The sequence below is a fragment of the Penicillium odoratum genome, assembly GCF_028828045.1.
Source record: "Penicillium odoratum strain IBT 22623 chromosome Unknown utg000001l_segment0_segment0, whole genome shotgun sequence".
Lineage (NCBI taxonomy): Eukaryota > Fungi > Ascomycota > Eurotiomycetes > Eurotiales > Aspergillaceae > Penicillium > Penicillium odoratum.
The window spans coordinates 319,757-338,728 of NW_026643143.1; the positions used below are offsets into that span (position 1 = coordinate 319,757).

The 18,972-nt window shown below is 45.5% G+C and overlaps 9 protein-coding genes across 9 annotated transcripts; 5 read left to right on the forward strand and 4 right to left on the reverse strand.

The window, feature by feature from the left end:
* Nucleotides 1-117: 117 nt before the first annotated feature.
* Nucleotides 118-1,028, forward strand: N7520_000116 (WD40 repeat domain-containing protein; the record flags this gene model as incomplete). The annotated part of the gene is given in 3 exon segments (XM_057134051.1): nucleotides 118-144; nucleotides 198-297; nucleotides 310-1,028. 3 exon segments carry the CDS (start codon nucleotides 118-120, stop codon nucleotides 1,026-1,028), a joined length of 846 nt encoding a protein of 281 aa, XP_056999987.1.
* A 1,623-nt stretch (nucleotides 1,029-2,651) lies between these two features.
* N7520_000117 (cytochrome P450) lies at nucleotides 2,652-4,659 on the forward strand (the record flags this gene model as incomplete). Its single annotated transcript, XM_057134052.1, has 9 exons — nucleotides 2,652-2,920; nucleotides 2,991-3,028; nucleotides 3,099-3,353; nucleotides 3,413-4,035; nucleotides 4,099-4,213; nucleotides 4,266-4,316; nucleotides 4,376-4,401; nucleotides 4,467-4,540; nucleotides 4,596-4,659. 9 exons carry the CDS (start codon nucleotides 2,652-2,654, stop codon nucleotides 4,657-4,659), a joined length of 1,515 nt encoding a protein of 504 aa, XP_056999988.1.
* A 3,301-nt stretch (nucleotides 4,660-7,960) lies between these two features.
* On the reverse strand, nucleotides 7,961-9,813 carry N7520_000118 (pyridoxal phosphate-dependent aminotransferase; the record flags this gene model as incomplete). Its single annotated transcript, XM_057134053.1, has 3 exons — nucleotides 7,961-8,296; nucleotides 8,596-8,979; nucleotides 9,142-9,813. 3 exons carry the CDS (start codon nucleotides 9,811-9,813, stop codon nucleotides 7,961-7,963), a joined length of 1,392 nt encoding a protein of 463 aa, XP_056999989.1.
* Nucleotides 9,814-10,417: 604 nt separating this feature from the next.
* Nucleotides 10,418-11,232, forward strand: N7520_000119 (SDR family NAD(P)-dependent oxidoreductase; the record flags this gene model as incomplete). The annotated part of the gene is made up of 2 exons (XM_057134054.1): nucleotides 10,418-10,989; nucleotides 11,043-11,232. 2 exons carry the CDS (start codon nucleotides 10,418-10,420, stop codon nucleotides 11,230-11,232), a joined length of 762 nt encoding a protein of 253 aa, XP_056999990.1.
* A 248-nt stretch (nucleotides 11,233-11,480) lies between these two features.
* On the reverse strand, nucleotides 11,481-12,653 carry N7520_000120 (N-acyl homoserine lactonase family protein; the record flags this gene model as incomplete). Its single annotated transcript, XM_057134055.1, has 4 exons — nucleotides 11,481-11,917; nucleotides 11,982-12,329; nucleotides 12,405-12,530; nucleotides 12,581-12,653. The coding sequence occupies 4 exons, from the start codon at nucleotides 12,651-12,653 to the stop codon at nucleotides 11,481-11,483; spliced, it is 984 nt and encodes a 327-aa protein (XP_056999991.1).
* A 198-nt stretch (nucleotides 12,654-12,851) lies between these two features.
* On the forward strand, nucleotides 12,852-13,808 carry N7520_000121 (bZIP transcription factor; the record flags this gene model as incomplete). The annotated part of the gene is made up of 2 exons (XM_057134056.1): nucleotides 12,852-12,993; nucleotides 13,075-13,808. The coding sequence occupies 2 exons, from the start codon at nucleotides 12,852-12,854 to the stop codon at nucleotides 13,806-13,808; spliced, it is 876 nt and encodes a 291-aa protein (XP_056999992.1).
* Nucleotides 13,809-14,074: 266 nt separating this feature from the next.
* Nucleotides 14,075-14,375, forward strand: N7520_000122 (uncharacterized protein; the record flags this gene model as incomplete). Its single annotated transcript, XM_057134057.1, has 2 exons — nucleotides 14,075-14,109; nucleotides 14,207-14,375. 2 exons carry the CDS (start codon nucleotides 14,075-14,077, stop codon nucleotides 14,373-14,375), a joined length of 204 nt encoding a protein of 67 aa, XP_056999993.1.
* A 519-nt stretch (nucleotides 14,376-14,894) lies between these two features.
* Nucleotides 14,895-15,781, reverse strand: N7520_000123 (uncharacterized protein; the record flags this gene model as incomplete). Its single annotated transcript, XM_057134058.1, has 2 exons — nucleotides 14,895-15,125; nucleotides 15,173-15,781. The coding sequence occupies 2 exons, from the start codon at nucleotides 15,779-15,781 to the stop codon at nucleotides 14,895-14,897; spliced, it is 840 nt and encodes a 279-aa protein (XP_056999994.1).
* An 864-nt stretch (nucleotides 15,782-16,645) lies between these two features.
* Nucleotides 16,646-18,409, reverse strand: N7520_000124 (FAD-binding oxidoreductase; the record flags this gene model as incomplete). Its single annotated transcript, XM_057134059.1, has 1 exon — nucleotides 16,646-18,409. The coding sequence occupies one exon, from the start codon at nucleotides 18,407-18,409 to the stop codon at nucleotides 16,646-16,648; it is 1,764 nt and encodes a 587-aa protein (XP_056999995.1).
* Nucleotides 18,410-18,972: the final 563 nt, after the last annotated feature.

The following is an 18,972-nucleotide window of genomic DNA, read 5'->3' on the forward strand; positions in this document are numbered from 1 at the left end:
TCCTATGATCTTAGCCTTAAAGACAGAGGTCCTATAGATGAATTTCCATAGCAGAAATACCTTTACTGGCTTGAGGCTCTTAGTATATTTGGGGGCGTTTCACATGGCATTTAAGCGATGCAAAAGCTTGAGATATTAATTCAGGTTTGTGGTTATCTATAAATAGAGACGATGCTCTCTTCTGGATTCTAACAAAGAAACCACTCCAATGGGAAAATCCAAACTCAACAGCCATATTTCTTCGGGCTCAAGACGCTTCCAGGTTTATTCGATATTTCAGGACAGCAATCGAAAGCAGTCTTCTACAAGTATATTATTCACCTGCTATTTTCACTCCAAGAAAAAGCCTCACAAGAAGTTGTTTTTATAAGGAGAGACCAGACTGGCTTTTAAATGATCCACTGGTAGAAAAAAGTTGGAGTCTATGTATACACACTCTGGAGGGGCATATTTGTGTGGTCTGTTCAGTTGTCTGGTCACCAAATGGAAGCCGACTCGCATCCGGATCCTCTGATAAAACAGTCAGAATCTGGGATTTGGCTACTGGCCAGACCGTTTTCACTATCGAGGGACATACTGATGACGTTTGCTCGGTTGCCTGGTCGGCAGATGGAAGCCGACTCGCATCAGGTTCCTATGATCACACAGTCAAAATCTGGGATCTATCCACTTACCAAAGTGTGTTAATACTCCAGACCGACCTCGTCAGCTATCTTCAATTCGACAAATTCAATATCAATTGTCTGCACACAAGTCTTGGGTCATTCGACATAGGTTCACTGGGCTCTGTCACATCTAACCCTCATGGCTCGATCTCATCGCCCGAGCAATATGGATACGGCTTGAGTTCTGACTCTTCCTGGATCACTTTTAACGGAGTGAACCTCTTATGGTTGCCTGCTGAGTACAGACCCGGGTATTTCCATAAATTTGCTATATCAGCAACGAATTTGGCGATCGGCTGTTCATCAGGCCACGTCATAATTCTCGCGCTCACAGAAGAAGTCCCATCATTAGCCCTTGATTAGCATTCATATTTTCTCATATTTTTACCATATTTTAAGTCTGATTTAAAATGAACCCACACGTTTCCATGTGCTTCGTAATTCTCAAATTTAGGCGTATGAAATATCCATTGCCGAGGAGATGCAGATAAGCTTTAGATTTTGGGAGCTTATATGAAGATTAGCATATTATTGATACGCGTAGCTTTCAGACGTCACTCAGCTACTAGCCGTCCAGTTCTGTTTAGTAGCATACCTAGTAGATGCGGAACAGCCTATGATCGCAAATTCGCCATATATTGGAGATGACGGGATAGCATATTCTCCACATCTCTTCTAAGGTGAAACTCTAATCCCCAAAAAGTACTTGCGCCGAATATGGAAACTCAGCAACGAGCTGATAACTCTTGTGAAGACAGAGCCTAGCGATATTACCCTCGTGGATAAGTATCAGGTCATGCATGGTCGAGCACCATAGACTACAGGAGGACGCAAATTCTTGTCAGCATGTGGGACACCGACAAGAAGATGAAAGAACTCAAAGATTACTAAGTGATTACTTTCCGTGTGCCTAATTGCACATTTAGATTCCGAGCTTGATGTCATACACGCTCTAGATAGGGTGAACTGCTTTGATGCATATTAATCGAGTCAGATACGCCGTTGCCGTGATGACGTATTGAGATTACATAGTTCAGCTAGGGAGAAGGTGATACTATTCTCTCTGATGAGGTTACTTGTTTTTGTTCTGTTTCCTTTTGGGGGGGGGTTTAGATTCAGAGATTTGATTGTTTTCTATTCTATGTGAACTTTGAAGTGCAACCTAAGTCACTTGAAGCTGACTAAAATGAGTTCCTTGGGATGGTTTTCTTTTAAGCTACGATGGATCGTTGCCGCTGCCGTTCCCGTGGTTCCATTACTGAACCATGTGGGTCCTTGCCGTTGTTGCGGATGACTTTAGTAAGCACCAGGAGGAAACTTTGTGTTCAAATGAGATATTTACCTTATGTACACTTTTCTTACTTCGAACACACACAGGAATGGACTCCAAAGGTGGGCCAGTGGTACTGTCGGTCAAAATGTCCGCCTTTTAGAGTGAATGTACGGATTAAAATGGGTACTACTAAGCCTAAACGGGACAAGAGCGCTGCACAGGGTCACATGCCCTCGGAGCTCACTCCAACGTGGACGTTTGAAAGAAGCGCTAGCTCAATTGGGAATCATAACCGCCAAAACTCGGGTGTCGGCACTGCTGCATAACTTACTATTAACGACCGGACCAGAATAAAATTTTGATGACGGACCAGGACTAGGAAGGTGAGCCGGGTTATCCGAAGCATAACTCGATCTGTTGAAGATCATTGCCAAAGGAAGAGGCGTTCAATGAATAACTCGGTGGAATCCGCTAATAATGCACAACATATACTTTTGTTCATTGTGTAATTGCCGCTTTGAGGAAGCTTAATCTGTTTGGTGACAATCCCAGCGAAGTACAAACAATATTCCCCGCATTTGTAATCCCAATTGTGAAACATGGCACACAATCGATTAATTATAGTGACCTAGGGAGAAATTGATATAAAAGGAACACACTCATGACACAAAGCAAGCCCTTGGTCTACAGCAAATCTGTTTGTCAACCTTACCATGACATCAACTTTGATAACATCAGGACTAGTAGGGACCGTCCTGCAACACCCTTGGAGTTGGTTGATCAGTGCCCTCCTAGGCGGGTTTATCATCTGCATTTTTAAACGCCGATATTTAAGCCCTTTGAGTGGTATTCCTGGTCCTCTCCTGGCCTCGGTATCTCAATTATGGATGGCAAAAGAATCTTACGGGGACTCATTCCACCGCACCAATATTGCACTCCACGAGAAATATGGCAAATTGGTGCGAATTGGACCCAATGAAGTGTAAGAAACCCCTCCGTATGAGCTCTGAATTATCGTGCAGCATAAGAGCGAGGCATTGAAGATTTATCAGGAGCGTTGCCGATCTCGGTCTAGTCAGGAAGATGTTTGGTACGTGCCTCAATGATGGAAACATAAGATATTTGGTCCTTTGTAACAGAATAGAGCTAATATCGTATAGCTGCTGGAAACAAATACGCCAAATCGTCATACTATGACTCGTGGAAAGGAAAACGCAAGTTTGATCTCTTCGGCGAGCGAGATGAAAAGGCACATAGCTCTATGAGACGTCTTGTTAGCCGAGTCTACTCAATGGACTCCATGCGGGACCTCGAGGTCTATGCGGAAAGAACAGTGAACAAGTTCGTGACTCGTCTGGATGAAATGCAAGGCCAAACACTCGATATGAGTGTGTGGTTTCAATTGTTTGCATTCGGTAATCCTTTCGTTTTTCCAAGCCCTCTGTTTACCGGGTTTCTAACATCCAGTGTCTAGATACAATTGGTGAACTCACTTTCTCTCACCCATATGGATTTTTGGATACGGGTAAAGATGATGGCACACTGGCTTCGGTTTGCCAGGCTCTTTGGTCGTTGTCGTGGACATCCTTTGCACAATGGATCATCCCACTAGATGATTTCGTTACGCCCATCTTTGGCCCTCAACTTTCCATGCATATGAGAAATGGAAAATTTGCCCAGTTTGCCATGCGAGAGTTGCGTGAACGTGAGAAGAGACCGGATAACCACAAAGACATGCTGACAAAGCTCTTCGAGGCTCGCAAGGACAAACCAGATCTCAACGATGCAGCTATCCAAGGCATCATGAACTCAAATGTCTTTGCAGGCTCTGATACAACGGCTATTGCGCTCCGTGGAGTGTTCTACAACATTCTCAAACACCCACAGGTTAAAGAGAAATTTTTGAACGAGCTGTGGCAGCGCCGGAGCAGTGGGGAGCTTAGCGAACCCATTAAGTTCCATGAGACTGAAAAATGGCCTTATCTTCAGGCACTTATATATGAGGCCCTTCGTTTGCATCCTGTGACAGGAATGGGGTTTTCACGAATTGTACCACAGCCTGGTGTGGAAGTCGATGGTCATTTCTTGCCAGCAGGGGTGTGTATTTTTTTCCAGGATTGCTCCCGAGTGAGCTTATTTTGGACTAACATGTGAGATCAGACAGCTGTGGCCCCGAATGCTTGGGTGATTCACCGGAATAAAGAAGTTTATGGTGATGACGTTGAGGTGTATCGACCAGAACGCTGGCTTGATGAATCTAAGAAGAGTGACATGCGTATGTTACTTGTCACGAATGTTTGATTGATGTGTACTGACATATCATCTAGAGAGATTCTTCCTGGCCTTTGGTGGAGGCACTCGGACATGCATCGGTAGAAGTAAGTGAGCCTGGTCTTAGCACTTAGTAACTCCATAACTAACTTGTCTACCCAACAAGACATCAGCTGGATGGAAATTTCTAAAGTAAGCAGTTGTTATGCTGGATCCTTGAGAACCGGCGAGTCTAATTATACTAATTGTCTTTTTAGATCATCCCAACCTTGTTCTTGAATTTTGATTTTGCACTTGTGCGTCCTGATCGCCCTTTGAAGGAAGTTTGCGCGTAAGTAGCAAGGACGAGAATTTTGACTGTGATACGGTTCTGACAATATAAACAGTGGTCTTGTTGTACAAGAGGGTCTTTTAGTCACCTATAAGAGACAAACGCGGGCGTTTGAATGAACTATGACCGTTAAGCTCGTCATGCGGTCTTCTCCGAAGTTTTACGTGGTAACTTTCATCGGACAAAAGCAAGAGCTGGGCTCCCTGAAATGAAGAGAAACAAACAAAAGACGACTCGCCACATAAGGCATAGAAGCATTATTTGACTGCAATGATTGTTTTGAGACTGCATTATCGAAGTGCAGTGCTACCTATATGATTCATTCTCGAAGCCGTGATATAAAGTAAGAAAAAAAAATTTAGACAATTACTCGAGTGGGCTTCCAAAACATCTTTGATCATGTCTAGAGGAAAGTGACAAAGATCGAGAAGTTGAGACTGGGATAAACAAGCTGAAATACATAGCTTGGGCTGAACATAAACAAAATGATAATGCCACGTAAACAGATTATGTAGATTGAGTGCTGCAAAATTCTGAGCAACATGACTAGACGTGGGCATGTTCGCCCTCCTCAGGAGAAGGGTTAGTTATGCTCATGGAAGCCGAGGCAGACAAGCCCGCATATAGATGATTTGTTTGCTCCAACCCCTTCCCCACGTTTCAGGAAGCCATTTAATATACCATCCACCGTAGATTGTTTGGTTTGATATATACAATCGAAGATTATTCACCATTTACCCATTTTTCACTTCCCAGTCTCGGTAGCAGTGACCTACCTCTTACTTTAAAAGCTTTATAGCTTCACGGTCACTACCTTAAAAGTCCCTTTAGTATTATGGTACCGAATAACATGGCGCCCGATTTTGGATATAGCTTACGGCTTATACAATCACTAGCAGCATAAGCTCTAACCTCTCTACCAAATCTCGACTCTCTCAGTTCTCCCCTACTTATTAAAGCTTTCTTTAGAGGAGTTCTAGCGCCTCAGAGCTTTCCATTGATCTTATTTCAATAAGATCCTCATAGTCGACTATTCTCAATACAACTTCTCATATCCGACTCGTGATCAAAATAGATCCATTTGGCCTCTTAGAATATACTCGAATAGCGGTTTTATCAGGGCATTTTTTAGGCCGCTCATTAAACCTACTTTTCTTATCACTCACAACGAGCAGAGAAGCTTATCATCGTCGACATTATCAAGGGTATAAACCCATTTTCCTTTTCTCTTATCCCGGAGCCGGTTCTCGACCAGTCGGAATATATTAACTTTAGGATATTGAAAACCGGGGATTTTCATCTGGTCCGCAATGCCCCGGAAACTCTGCTCGAAGCGGGCTTCGTTACTCACTAACGGGATACTGCAATCCAGTACCATCCTCATTTTCAGTCTTGTGATCCCCGAGTGGAAGTTTAGCATCGGTTAATTGCAGTCGGAGCTATTCAGACTTTAGTCCGGAATGCCGTAAGTCCGAATCCCAACCTATTTTCATCGATCAGAAATCTTTAAAAGGGAAATTATTTCTATTCTTCGCATCGGTCAGTCGATCCATTGCTTCACACTCAAAATAAACGATCTTCATACCACCATCTTGCGTCCGTTAATTTCGTATATGTGAGTGGCCTGATGACCAGTATACCACCCTGTGTTTTCACAGACACGAGTCATACCGTCGCAGTACTTCGCGCACTGGAAGATGGCGTGGAATGTATTTTTCCAATGTAAATGAACGATGGATCTCCCTTCACACAATCTGTGTCAGCAGACTTCCCTCCAATGAATCCAGAAGAGAAACCCTTTTTTCCATCGGAAAGTATGAAGCCGAAAAGGCAGAAGTAACGAATAAAAGATAGGCACAAACAGACTCGCGTATGTGTGCCTAAAACTCTCATCGACTTCTGATACCACAATTTAATATGAGTCCTCCCAAAATTGTCAAAAGGCATTTCTACAGCGCAGAGAACAACGCGTAAAGCAAATACAACAGATCATTATTCAACTCGAACAAAATTTGGCGCAGCTTCATGAAGAGAAAGTTGGCCTCGAAGCAGTACTTCAGAATTTAGTAATGGAAAAGGATATTTTGTCTCATCAGCTCTTTGTTATGATATGATGCTGATGCGAATCACAAAGCCGCTCACTAGAAGGAAGTGATACTTGTGCTATCTATATGAAGAATAGAGTTGATATACGCTCAATCTAGGCTTCTCATCGTATACATAACCTCTTGTATCCCGTCATAAAGAACAATCGCCCATGGTTCCTCCGAAATAGAAAACCTTTGAAACGTTCCTATTTAGCGCATGGACAAAATTATTGAGTTTGTGATTCTGTCCACTCACACTGGTTTGGACATAACACAAATAGATTTTTTGGAGTAGCATGGGGCTACTCACTGCAACTTGTGGCATGAATAGCTTCGTTTTCTATACGGTCGAAAATGACAATTCATATTCATCTGCTTCATTCATTCATATAAGCTAACGATATGCAGATGAGGAATCTGTTATCGTCTCACGTGCCCCAAAATACTACCAAAAGGTGTGCAAGATGGCCGGCGATGTTTCTTAGATATTCTTGTTAAGATCAGGAACGAAACCGCAACATCGGATATGATCCTGAAGTATCTATACAAAGGACCGAGTCGATTTCCAATCGACTTGGTCCTCTTGTTGTATATATAGCCTCAATTTTTCCCTCTTGTACAAAGATTGTAAAGTCTTTCTTTTGAATTACAACAGATATAATTGAGAGCGACCCGACCAGACCCTACTTGTTCCGGTGTCTTTCCAAAAGTTGGCTCATGAGCCACCAGAGAGGGGCAACACGAAAAACACTATCTCCCTTCGTTCCTCAAGTTTCGTGCATTATCTCTTACTGTATCATATCATGGATCATCTCGAGCATTGACAGTGGGAGCCTCGGCGCCATTTTGCGAAATGACAACGCAAGGTCCAGGTCGGTGGTGGAAGCCCCTGAGAAAGTACCGGACACCTCGGGAAAGATTACTTCATTCTTACTTCACCTCAGCTCATCCTTCTGCTCAGTGCCCGGACGACATGTATTTCCATAGTACCGCTTCGCACGAATGTTCGAACCGTTCGATGTTCGCGATTTTCGACGAATCGAATCGAATTCGAACCGTTCCTTAGAAATACAATATATACTAGGTATTTGGCTGGCCGCAACAGACTCCTAGGTATTAGAGAATTATTTACGTATAGAAATCAAAAGCCTATTGCTATTACTATACATAATTCCTGAAAATAGCCTCTAACCGCACTATAAGAGCTCGCCTTTTTGACCTGCCGCACAATGACGATTCCCAAAAAAGTGCTGATAGTGACTGCAGATTTTGGTCCAATGATGACTAGAGATCATTGTAGAAAACGGCTAGCATCCTCTCCGTTGCTATTCGACTAGGTTGGTCTTCTACGAGCACTTCGTATCGTGACAAAATATTCAAGTAGCTTCACTGTCTCCTCAGTCTCTTCATTTACGTTATATGTGATGCCGGGTTCATATTGCGATGACAATCGATCGGGATAGTCTTCTGTGAGCACTTCCATCCTAATTGCGACAAGATACTGTTTTCGTTTCTCCTCCTCCTCCTCCTCCTCCTCCTCAGTCTGTCCATTTGCTAGATATGCCAAAATGAGCTGATGCTGCGATGTCAGTCGACCAGGACGGTCTTCCCGGGGCATTTCCGCTTTTATTATGGTGACATACTCGAGAGCTTCCGCAATTCCCATATTCTAGTCATTCGTCGGACTGACGATATACGAAATGAAGTTGATTCAATAATAGCACCTGCCCGAGACGCAGAGCCTGACAATAGTGATAGTGAGTTGGCAGTCTGTATACGTGCTCTTTCATGTTCGAAGTCATGTCATTCACTCTTTTAAATGGTGAAGAAGATAATCCTTATCTTTGGCTTTCACGAGAAACCATGTCCGAGGCTTCGTTCTAAATTTGAGTTTGTGACTGGTACTTAACATAAATAAGATCAATATAGAGCAGTAATGATCCAATCTAATCCCTCACCAAGGCATACACTATCTTGCCCAAATAAAATCCGGAACCAATCATTGTTCTCAGCTGCAAAATCCTTTCCCGAAGCCACAAAGATTCGCCGTTCAAGAAGTCTCTGTTCAACAACGCCCGCAAGATCCGCTGTCTTGGCCAGCAAATGATGACGCCGGTAAAATTGGCCAAGGTTCACCCACACAAAAAATGCTGCATTAATTCCATGTGCGTACTCAATATCATGCCCCCTCGCCCATTCGACCACAATTCTATACATCTTTGACAGCCGCTTCCGGTTGGTCTCGACCCGGGCGCAGTATTGAAGCATGTTGATAGTTAAATGCTCCGAAAGGGAAGACACCTGGCTATACACACCTACAGGAACGAGCGCATCGTGGAGAATTGGGTTTGACTGCGATAGCACAGCTCCAACTCGGATGTCATTGGCGCCAAAATCCTTAGCAATACCCCTCACAACGTGGACACGGGATGGATCGATGAGACCGGCGGTGTCGATAGAGAGAACCGAGTTGAAGGGGGCTGGTGCAGGATGGTCGATTGAGTTCTCTCATACAGATAGGGCGTAGATTTCGTCGCTGATTAAATGTAACTTGTACTTTCCGCATAGTTTCATGAGCCCAACGAGAACTTGGTGAGGGTAGCAGCGTCCTAGAGGGCTGTGAGGGTGGCTAATGATGATCCCCGAGACCTTTTGGCCATTCGCTTGGCTGTCTATAACGTATCTCTCGTAGGCATCTATAGCACCATCAGATAAAGGATCGATATCGTGAAATGAGATGGTGACGATTTTATTGCCAAAGCGAAGCGTGAGATCCGGATAAAGCATCCCATAATAAGGTCGTCGTAGGAAAAAAGCCTCTCCCTCGTTGACCAAGGCCCAGGAAAGATGCTCAATTGCAGAACTGCATTTGTTGGTGACAGAAACATGACGGTGCTCAAGAGGCCGGACGGGCTTGAGGTATCGATTCAAAAAGTCGGAGATAGCCTTCTTGAGCTGCTTAGAACCAGACGGACTGTCGCTATATGCGAATTCCTTGTGGGAGAGATTAATGTTGTCATGGATGTGCTTGGAAAGCTCGTCATGCATGAGCCTGTTTTCAGCGACTCCAAAGCTAATATATCCATCTGGATTGTCCTCTGGGCCCCAGAGATTGGACATAAATCTCCAGATTACTGCATCTTCAGAGGTATTTGCAACTCGCTGAGCACGGATTGAGAGATGCATGGCCAAAGCTTGTAATTGTAGACTATACTTAAATACTGGCTGTTTCACTCCCCTGGTGCTCTTTCATTTATACCTGCCCAGAATTGCCAATGTGGCCTAAAGAAATTATTAGGTACTAGGTTCATAGCGCCTAGTGTGCATCTCTTGAGAGTGGGATGCGATGCTGGCCAACTTGACTAGGGAAGGACAGAGGAATCAAGCAGCTTAGAAATTGCTTGATAAGCAGCCGACCTAGGCTAACGCAAGCTGCTTACGCCAAGCCGGCTGATGGATCCAAAGTCCATTCAAGCGGTTGCCATTTAAGTATGTGGGTCGAATAAGCAATGTGCATGAGCTTCTAGCGAATGACGGCAAGAATCTGGCCGAAGGGCTTCGAAAGCGGTTAGTGCTTATGGCCCTATTTGGTTTAGTGCAGTGCGCGGTTGCGATAAAGTAAATGCCGAACACAGCCAATGACGACAAGTCAAACCTTCCGGCGCCCCTACGAGTCCGATCTTTAAGCCACACGAAATTTAATTTCAGTTGGCAGCTCCGAATATATAACGGCCAGAAGGAAAATACTTTCTCTCATGATATAATGGCTCCTTTACCTCGTATTTCAACTATGGCGTCGTCTATCGCTGGCAAAGTTTTTGTTATTACAGGAAGTGCGTCTGGAATGGGGTTAGCAACAGCAAGAACACTGATAGACCGTGGCGCACTCTTGGGTCTGTGTGATATAAACCAAGATGGTCTGTCGAAGCTTGTCCATGAGCTGGATGAAGAACAAAAGGCCAGATTGATTACGCATGTTGTCGATATCACAAATCGTTCAGCTGTTGCATCATTTCTGCATTTGACGAAAGAGAAATTTGGTAAAATTGATGGGATTGCGAACCTCGCTGGAACTGCGGGTCACAAGCTTGGACATCACGAAATTTGGGAGATTGATGAGGCAGAATACGACTTCATCATGGCCGTCAATGTTAAAGGTGTCTTCAACGTTCTCAGCGAGGCACTCAAGCCAGGATTTCTGCAAGAGCCCGGAAGCATTGTTCATGCAGCGAGCATGTTCGCCGACCGGGGGTTTTCCAAAGGATCGGTATATAGTGCCAGCAAACATGCGGGGGTAGGTATGGTCAAGAGCGCTGCGCTCGAGGCAGCGAAAAGGGGGATCCGAGTCAACGTTGTTATGCCGTAAGTGCAAACTGATTTGAATCTGTGCTTCTGAAACTGATGTATGTATATAGTGGCCCTATCGATACTCCCATGCTTCGTGCAAACGAAGAAAGTGGTGCCGAGGGAACCGCGCCAGTCGTACCGCTGGGGCGACTTGGAGAGGCGTTAGAAGTTGCGAATGTCGTCTCTTTTCTTTTGAGTGACGAGGCTAGTTATGTTACTGGGGTGACCTGGGCTGTTGATGGAGGAGCGAATGCTTGAAAGGCCTTTTTTTTAAAATAAAAAAATTGAGAAGAGGCTAAGTTTTCTGAGCATTTCAACCACATGCAGACCATTGACTCTAGCTTATGAGCACCTCAATCGGAGCAATTTGTCCAAAAAAGGGCCTTTCAAAATGACGACCATTCACGGAGAATCTAATATACCAATGAACTGCATTGTTATTCAGCTTCAAATCAATTATACTAGAGCTCCCTGCTTCTGTGCCCCTTGCATATCTCTATATGCTATTAGTCCGTATACCCTGGGCTAGCTCTGAAAGCGTTGAAATATGACAGCTCGTGTCCCAATACCACCTTCGCTTGTTTTCTTTGGACCAAATTGCAAAGATAATTTCGACTTCGGTGCCATTCATTGAAGTCTCTCGTTAGCGTTCCAGGATGTATCCCCTGCTCGTAATTCTCCTTGACATGAAACAAATCCCCTGTAAGCACCACAGAACCTGTCTTTTCGAAGTCAAGCTCCATCGCAATTGAGCCAGCGGTGTGTCCGGGACAGTGATGCAAAGTAACTCCTTGATAAATCTCGAAGATCTGCCCAGAGAAGGTCTTCCACTTCAAGCGATCAATAACGAGGTAGTCCTTCAGGTAGGTACCCTGCTCCAATCCTGTGGCGCAAGTCCAAAAAGCATTTTTAAGTTCCTCCTCGTGACACCAGATTTCGACCTCTGCATTAAGAACCAAATTTAGTACTACTCCTTTCTTGGCTGAGAAATGAATAATTTAACGAACCTGTACCAAAGAAATGCTCCAAACCTCCAGCGTGATCACAATGTAGATGGCTTAATACGACTGCTTTGATGTCTGTTATCTCCCCAGCGCCAGTGGCTTTGATGGCCTCGGGCAGACCGTGGACTGATTTATCCCAAATTCTCGGGCCACATTCCAGCGTCTTTCCGCCCCAGCTTTTGATTACATCCTCACAGGAGCCCGTGTCGAAGAGAACGAGGCCCACGTCAGGATGGTAGACCAAAGCCGCAATCATGATCAAAACCCGTCGCTCATGCGGCTGCGGAGGAAGACCGACTGGGAATTGGTTCGCACCCGCAAGCACATTTGCCGCATCGACGTCGAGGATTCCTAGATTCAAGAGCTGAGGGAAAAGTTAATCTTTTTTCTTTTATTTTGCTGTCTGCTTCTGTGTCTGGTATGTACCCATAGCTTTGCGCCTCTCGGTAGTGGAGAGTGCCAAGGAGACATTGGAAAATGTAGGAGTACTTCTGAAGGGGCGGTTTTCCGGCTCTATAATCCTCTCCAAAATGATCGAATGTCGAAGCAGTCCTATGTATAAGAGCAGTCGACAGCAAGAATATGCGCCAGTGGTTACCCACTCGTATATCGAAAGTCTAAAACCTTTGCCGCTATTGTCTCTAACTCGGCTCGCTTGCGGTAAGCAACTTGCATAACGCAGTAGCGAGTGGGTCTAGCTCTGAAAACCACCAATGATATCTAGCCTGTCCCGGTGGCGGGATTTGAACTATTGTATCGGCCTCGTTTGTCATCCTGAAATTTGTAAGCAAAAGTTCGGCCCAATCTTCAGTATGTTCGGACAATAGTTGGTTGGCGTAAGCAGCTTGCAGCAGACCCGTGATTGCCCAGCCAATGTCATCAAACAGACACTTGATTCAACTGGCGCAGATGCCACAGCAGGCAGGCGTTTGTGCTCCTGAAGATGACTGGACGGGCGTCACTGATCCGGCGGAACGGAGGAAGTTACAGAACCGCCTAAATCAGCGGACCTATCGTAAGCCAACCCAGAGGGATGTTTGAATAGAAAATATGTGTTATATATCTATCATCTATACTAAATATTCGTCAACAATAGGGCTACGACGACAGCTCGATCGCAATAAAGTTGACCAGTCGCAGGAAGAACGCGGTGGCCCTTCTACGTCTGTCTCATCACATCGAAATATTCGCGCAATCCAAAGTGACAAGTCTGACAATGAGTTCGTGTGCACGCTCGCCCCACCAAACACTGGTTCCTTGATGCGCGATCTGGAGCGCTTGACCCTTGGAAGCTATCTACAAAGCTCCCCCAACATAGATCATCTCCTGGCTCTTTCCAAACTCAACATTCAGCGCGCGATCATCGATAACACACGCCTAATGGGCATGACCATGGACTGGATGAAGGCGGATGATGCTCTCTCCATATTCAACATGCAGATCCCTGGCTTTTCAGAACTCCATATCCCACCTAGTCTGCGCCCGACAGAAGTCCAACGGCGGATACCTCATCATCCATGGCTGGATTTTTTTCCTTTTCCAAACCTGAGGGATAATCTTATCGCTGTTCAAGATGAGATTGACGATGACGAGCTTTGCCATGATCTCATGGCGTTCTGGGATACGCGTAATACAGAGGCGACATTACTCGTATGGGGATTGTCTCATGAGCCGCGGAACTGGGAAGTAACAGAAGCGTTCGCGAGGAAATGGGGCTTTCTCCTCGTGGGCTGCCAGGAGCTGCTAAGAAGCAGTAACTATTGGAGGGTGAAGAGAGGAGAGCGGCCGTTGATTTGGAAGCAATATGTCAGCCACCAAATAAATATTTGAGCCTGTTTCGCGGATTAAGATCTACTGGACAGATATCCAGACTAGGTAGAGAAGGGAGATAGCGAGTAATTTGGTGGATGGACAGCCACAGTAGGTCCGGGTTTATTCGGAGTGAACATTAGAGGGCTTCAGTTCTCTCTCCGTTAGGCTTTAAATTCAGGACTCGACGCCGCTTCTGGCGTATTACCGCTCGCGGGCCATACTCAATTCTTATTGGTACAATTCAAATTACCATAGAATTCTATGCAACTCGAGCCCTGTTTACAATGGCCGAACCGACGAACGCCAACACTTACATGGCGTAATCCGTAAAAGGAGGAACCGGATTTATACTTGGACGAAATGGCAGACTTCTTATATTAATAAATTGAACTGCTTGTATCCACATTCGTGATCAGTCGAGCTCTTCAATCGCAGGGCTGGACCAAAAAGGTGACTCAACGAATTTTACAAGAACAAAATGCTGATTTGAGATATCATTATTTGCATCAGCTATTAGATCTCCGCACTTATCACTTGATTTCCATAGACGAATCAGGCTGTGGTGAACGGGCTGGCGCCAAGTAATATAGAAGATTAGATGGCTAAGATCCATTTACGATACCTTTTGATAGAGGATTTAGAGGACGTTCAAGGCTAACCGAGCTTTAATATTCGAGACCTCTTAAAATACTTAGCAATACTCAGGGCTTATTATATCTGATCAAATCTTTGATAGTATATTAGGAAGTCCCGAATCGACTATATTAAGTATATATTATATACGAAAAACGGGTTTCCCTATAGTTTCCTCTCTTTTAGCAAGTAGTAGTACTATGTATAAATATACTATCAATGCATACGCTCAATCTGGCAGCGTTAAGTGGCCATAAGTGGGAGGTTCAATTCTTACTTACTATCTAGTAACACGATATTATGGCTCGCCTTCTTCAATTCCAAACGTGTAGATCTATCTCCACTTCCTCCTATTGGCACGTCCACGGGTGGCGCCGGGACTCCCCTCTTTCCATAAAGCTTATATTGCCAATCAACCTTTCTTCCAACTCTACTCTAGCAAGTTTATCATATCATCTTTGAGCCCAAACATTAGTCCAATCGAAGAGATCCATGCTCCTCGGCCTTGTCCAATGCATCAGCAATAGGCGATCCGTCTCCCTCGAACAGCATCACGTCGTAAGTTCCCGCGCCTACGATACAGCCGAGAATGGGGGCGAAGAGGGGCACAAGGAAATAGTACCCATCGGCCGTGAACACTTCAGAGCCGTATATAATAGCAGAGAACAATCTGGGACCAAAATCTCTAGCGGGGTTAAGAGCCTAGTATCATTAGTACAGCTTAAGAACGTATAACTGGGCGAACATACATAGCCGGTCTGCCATCCCAAAGCAGCTCCGATCATAAGCAGGAGCAGGAAGAGGGAGAGATGCGGAGCAGTGAAACGCTGGGCATTTCCCGGATCGGAGATGCTCAGACAACCAAACATCAACACAGCTGAGCCCAGGACCTCGGAAAACACCGCCTCCAAGTTCGATACTAAGAAGGAAGAGGGATAGGTCGAGAAGATGCCGGCTGAATGGTGGCCGAGCGGACTCAAGATCGATCCTCCGGGAATGGTATACTCGGGATCCCAAGCCTTGATGGCCGATCGGTAGTTGATGTACACGAGGGCAGCGCCGACGAACCCGCCCAGGAACTGCGCGGCCAGTTTAAGAGGGAGCGTTTTCCACTGGCCGGCAGATGGGCGGACAAGAGCCGTGCAAATAGTTACGGCGGGGTTGATGGTCGGGCTGGGATCGGATAGGAAGCTGGAGAGGCAGACGGCGGAAGCCCACGCAATGTTGATGGACAACCAGGTGCCGTACTGGTAGTCTGACAGCAGACACTGGGCGACAACTCCATCGCCAATGACGATTAGCAGGGCCGTTCCGAGGAACTCAGCCAGGTATGGCTTCAATGCCCGGCGAGACAACATCTATGGCAATGATATTTGATTCTAATGTATTTCGTTCCACAGGAGACAACAGTTACTAAAATATTTTGTTTTGTTTTGCTTCGTATGTGGATCTCTACGTCATCAGTCCTCGGACCTGCCTAATTCGGGTTGCCGATCATCTATAGCCGATCCGTCTGTATGCACGTCGCTTCCTGTGTTGGTTCAACTTGGTTGGTTGCATAGTCTACCAGATCAGCTTCATTAGTTCAAGGATGTCAGAAATCTGGGAATCTAACCCACCTTAATGCATGATGATATCCATTGAGAACCGATATCCTACCCATTATCTATGTCCGTGATCGCCGATTGGAGATAAGCCTGTCACGGTCGCGCGGGGTTTATCTGCTGAGCAGCAGAGCAAGCTGGATCGCCTTGCTGATCTGCTGATCTGTTGATCTATTGCATTAATTGTGGCCAAAATCCCGTCACTACAGGTCTTCCCTAGCCGCCAATCTGTAAACATTCATCGAATCGCGAATCAATACTCCCAAGAAACTCGCTCTTGTGAAATCTTGAACTTATTCAGCAGGCTACGCAGGCCCACTTGTCCGTCATCTCCAGAGATCAGTAAATTCTTTATACCATATATTGAGGGGCTTCATTTAGAGAATAGCATTTTGCAATATACATAAAAGGGCATCACTAGCCATCGGAAATTTGCATAAATGAGTGGCTCTGTGGAGCCTGAGCTATTCTCAAATTCTAAGCCCAACGGCCTCACGAAGACTGCGCTCGAGAAATGCCCTGGTGTTCCTGGCTAGACTCATGTATAGCAAGAGTAAAAGGGACTAATGGCAATTAGCATTCTTTCAATGTTTGCCCGATAAGGAAGATAGGGAAAACTCACTCGGTCTCTCCTCTCCATCCGACACATCTCCAACAATCGAATATATGCGTAGGATCGTAGTGATTCTTCACATCCAAAAGCCTTCCGTAAAAAGAACCAAAATAAGTTTCTTCCCAATCAGGCTCCAAGTAGTGCGCTTCATTCAGATAAGCTCCACCTCCGGGACTCAACTCTTTCAAAGGATCCAACAACTCAAGAAATCCATTAGCGGTGGATTTCAATACATGATCTTCCAGTGGTTCAAGCCACTCGCCAACATGGATAACATGCCATAGAGCGTCCCTCCAAGCTGGGTTAACGGCCGATGATTCATCGGCATTTGAATTGCTAACAGGAGTCTCGGAGACGATCTGTGTCCCGGTGAGATTGAGAAGACTTCGGGATGTTGCAATCCCCTGCAAAACTCCTTCGACTAGCTGATCAATGGCATTGGAATCAGCGAATACCTTGGTAGGTATTAATCGCGATCCTAGAATAGAGAAGATGCCAGATGGCTCTGTGACTTTGGCATCAGCCGACGTCACCGACAGGTAGGCGGCGTAATTGGAGTATGAATTATATCCGTTTTCTGACACCGAAAGATCTGTGCGATTGCTCAGGAACCGCGCAAAGTTCGCGGTGGCGGACTTCAACTTCGATCCATTGTCACCGTAAGGGAGTACCAGGCTAATAGCGAGCTTCTCGGGAAAGTACTCAATTTGGCCGGTGACGAGCTGAGCAGACCATTCTATCTGGCTCTTTGCATGAGCAGTGAGAATCTCACGGAGAGCAACATTCTCCGTGGCATTTGTGTGAGCTCCAGCATTGGTGAAGTTTGCTGTAAAGGTGTATGTGTGGATCGGGAGTGATGGAAAAAGCTGAACGCGATATTTGGTAAGAACAGCGTACGTACCACCTCCACCACCACGCATGGCCCAGAAAAGGTCAGGGTCATTGCACTGGTTTATCACACGTAGCTCCCCGTCAGCAGTCACCACTTCAAACTCAACAGCATTATCAGCCATGAGACCATAAGTCGTGGTGAATGAACCGACACCGCCCCCTTGAGCAAACCCGCCAGCAATACCGACGGACTCCTCATATCCTCCCATTATGTCCATCCCATGGTCATTAAAGAAGCGGTAGGCATCCCCTGCGACAACTCCAGCGCCAAGCTCTCCAACATTCTGGCTGTTAGACGCAGGACAGTCTTGAGCTGTGAAATTGGAGTAGAATGTGAGATTGTCGAGATTCTTTGTCCAAATAGCAAGGGTGTTTGGAACGGAGGACCTTCCGTAGTAGTCATGGCCAGTATTCTTCACGCTGATGCGGATGTTGTGGACTGCTGCAAACTTGATGGCAGCAGAGATGTGCGATGCCTGTCGAACGTCGACGTAGTATGAAGCTAAGCGTCCCAGAGAGCAACTACCATACGTGGTCTGGTTCGTATCTGACTCCAAAAGTGCACATCCAGAGTCATGACAGGTCTCCCAATTTAACCAATAGGTTTGTCCAAAGTGCTCTCCGCGAAGGATACTATCCCCGTAATACTCCTCAACAGACTTGCATTCTTCCAGATTATAGTGCCCGGAGTTTTCGTAGCAGGAAGCGGCGATCGGAATGGTTTCAAATAGTTGGCCATCGACACTGACGTTGAGTTGCTTCCATTCGCTGAGGGATGGCCAGCATTTCTGACCTGGTCGGCAATCGTAACTGGCTGCAGCAGCAGATTCAATCAAGGCAGAAGAGATGAGAGAGCAAAAAAAGACGATTCTAGTCATTTTGAACCAGCCGTTTGGCTCTATTCGGAGGATTGTAGATTCAAGTTGGTGATTGTGATAGAGCACTTTCTCCTGGAAGCCAGGGCCTTATATAGGACTTCTTATTGTCGGTGAGTGCCTTTCAAAATTGATATTCCCAACCATATCCACCTAAACATCATCATCATCATCATCATCATCATCCTGAGAAGATCAGCATTCCACAAAGGGAAACAGATGTATCCGCAAAATCGAAGACGTTGATCCTTCAGCCACACTCTTCAATAATAAAAAACGGACTCATCAGCTGGGTAGCGTTAATTTACCAAAACAGATGTTGGTCATAGAATGACGATGTCGTATATGCTGGGGATCGAAACGACTTCCATTTACAGAAAAGTGGGGCCGTTGCTTATTCTTGTCAGCAGCCTCATAACCCTGTATAGTGGGGTTTTCAATTAGCACAAGCTTTTTATTGGTATTAGCTTGACCCTTATGGTGGAGATCACATCCACAGTAGAATATTTTGTTACCAATGTCTACTTTGGGAATGCTTCGCATCTTGCGCCGTTTCGTGTCCTAGA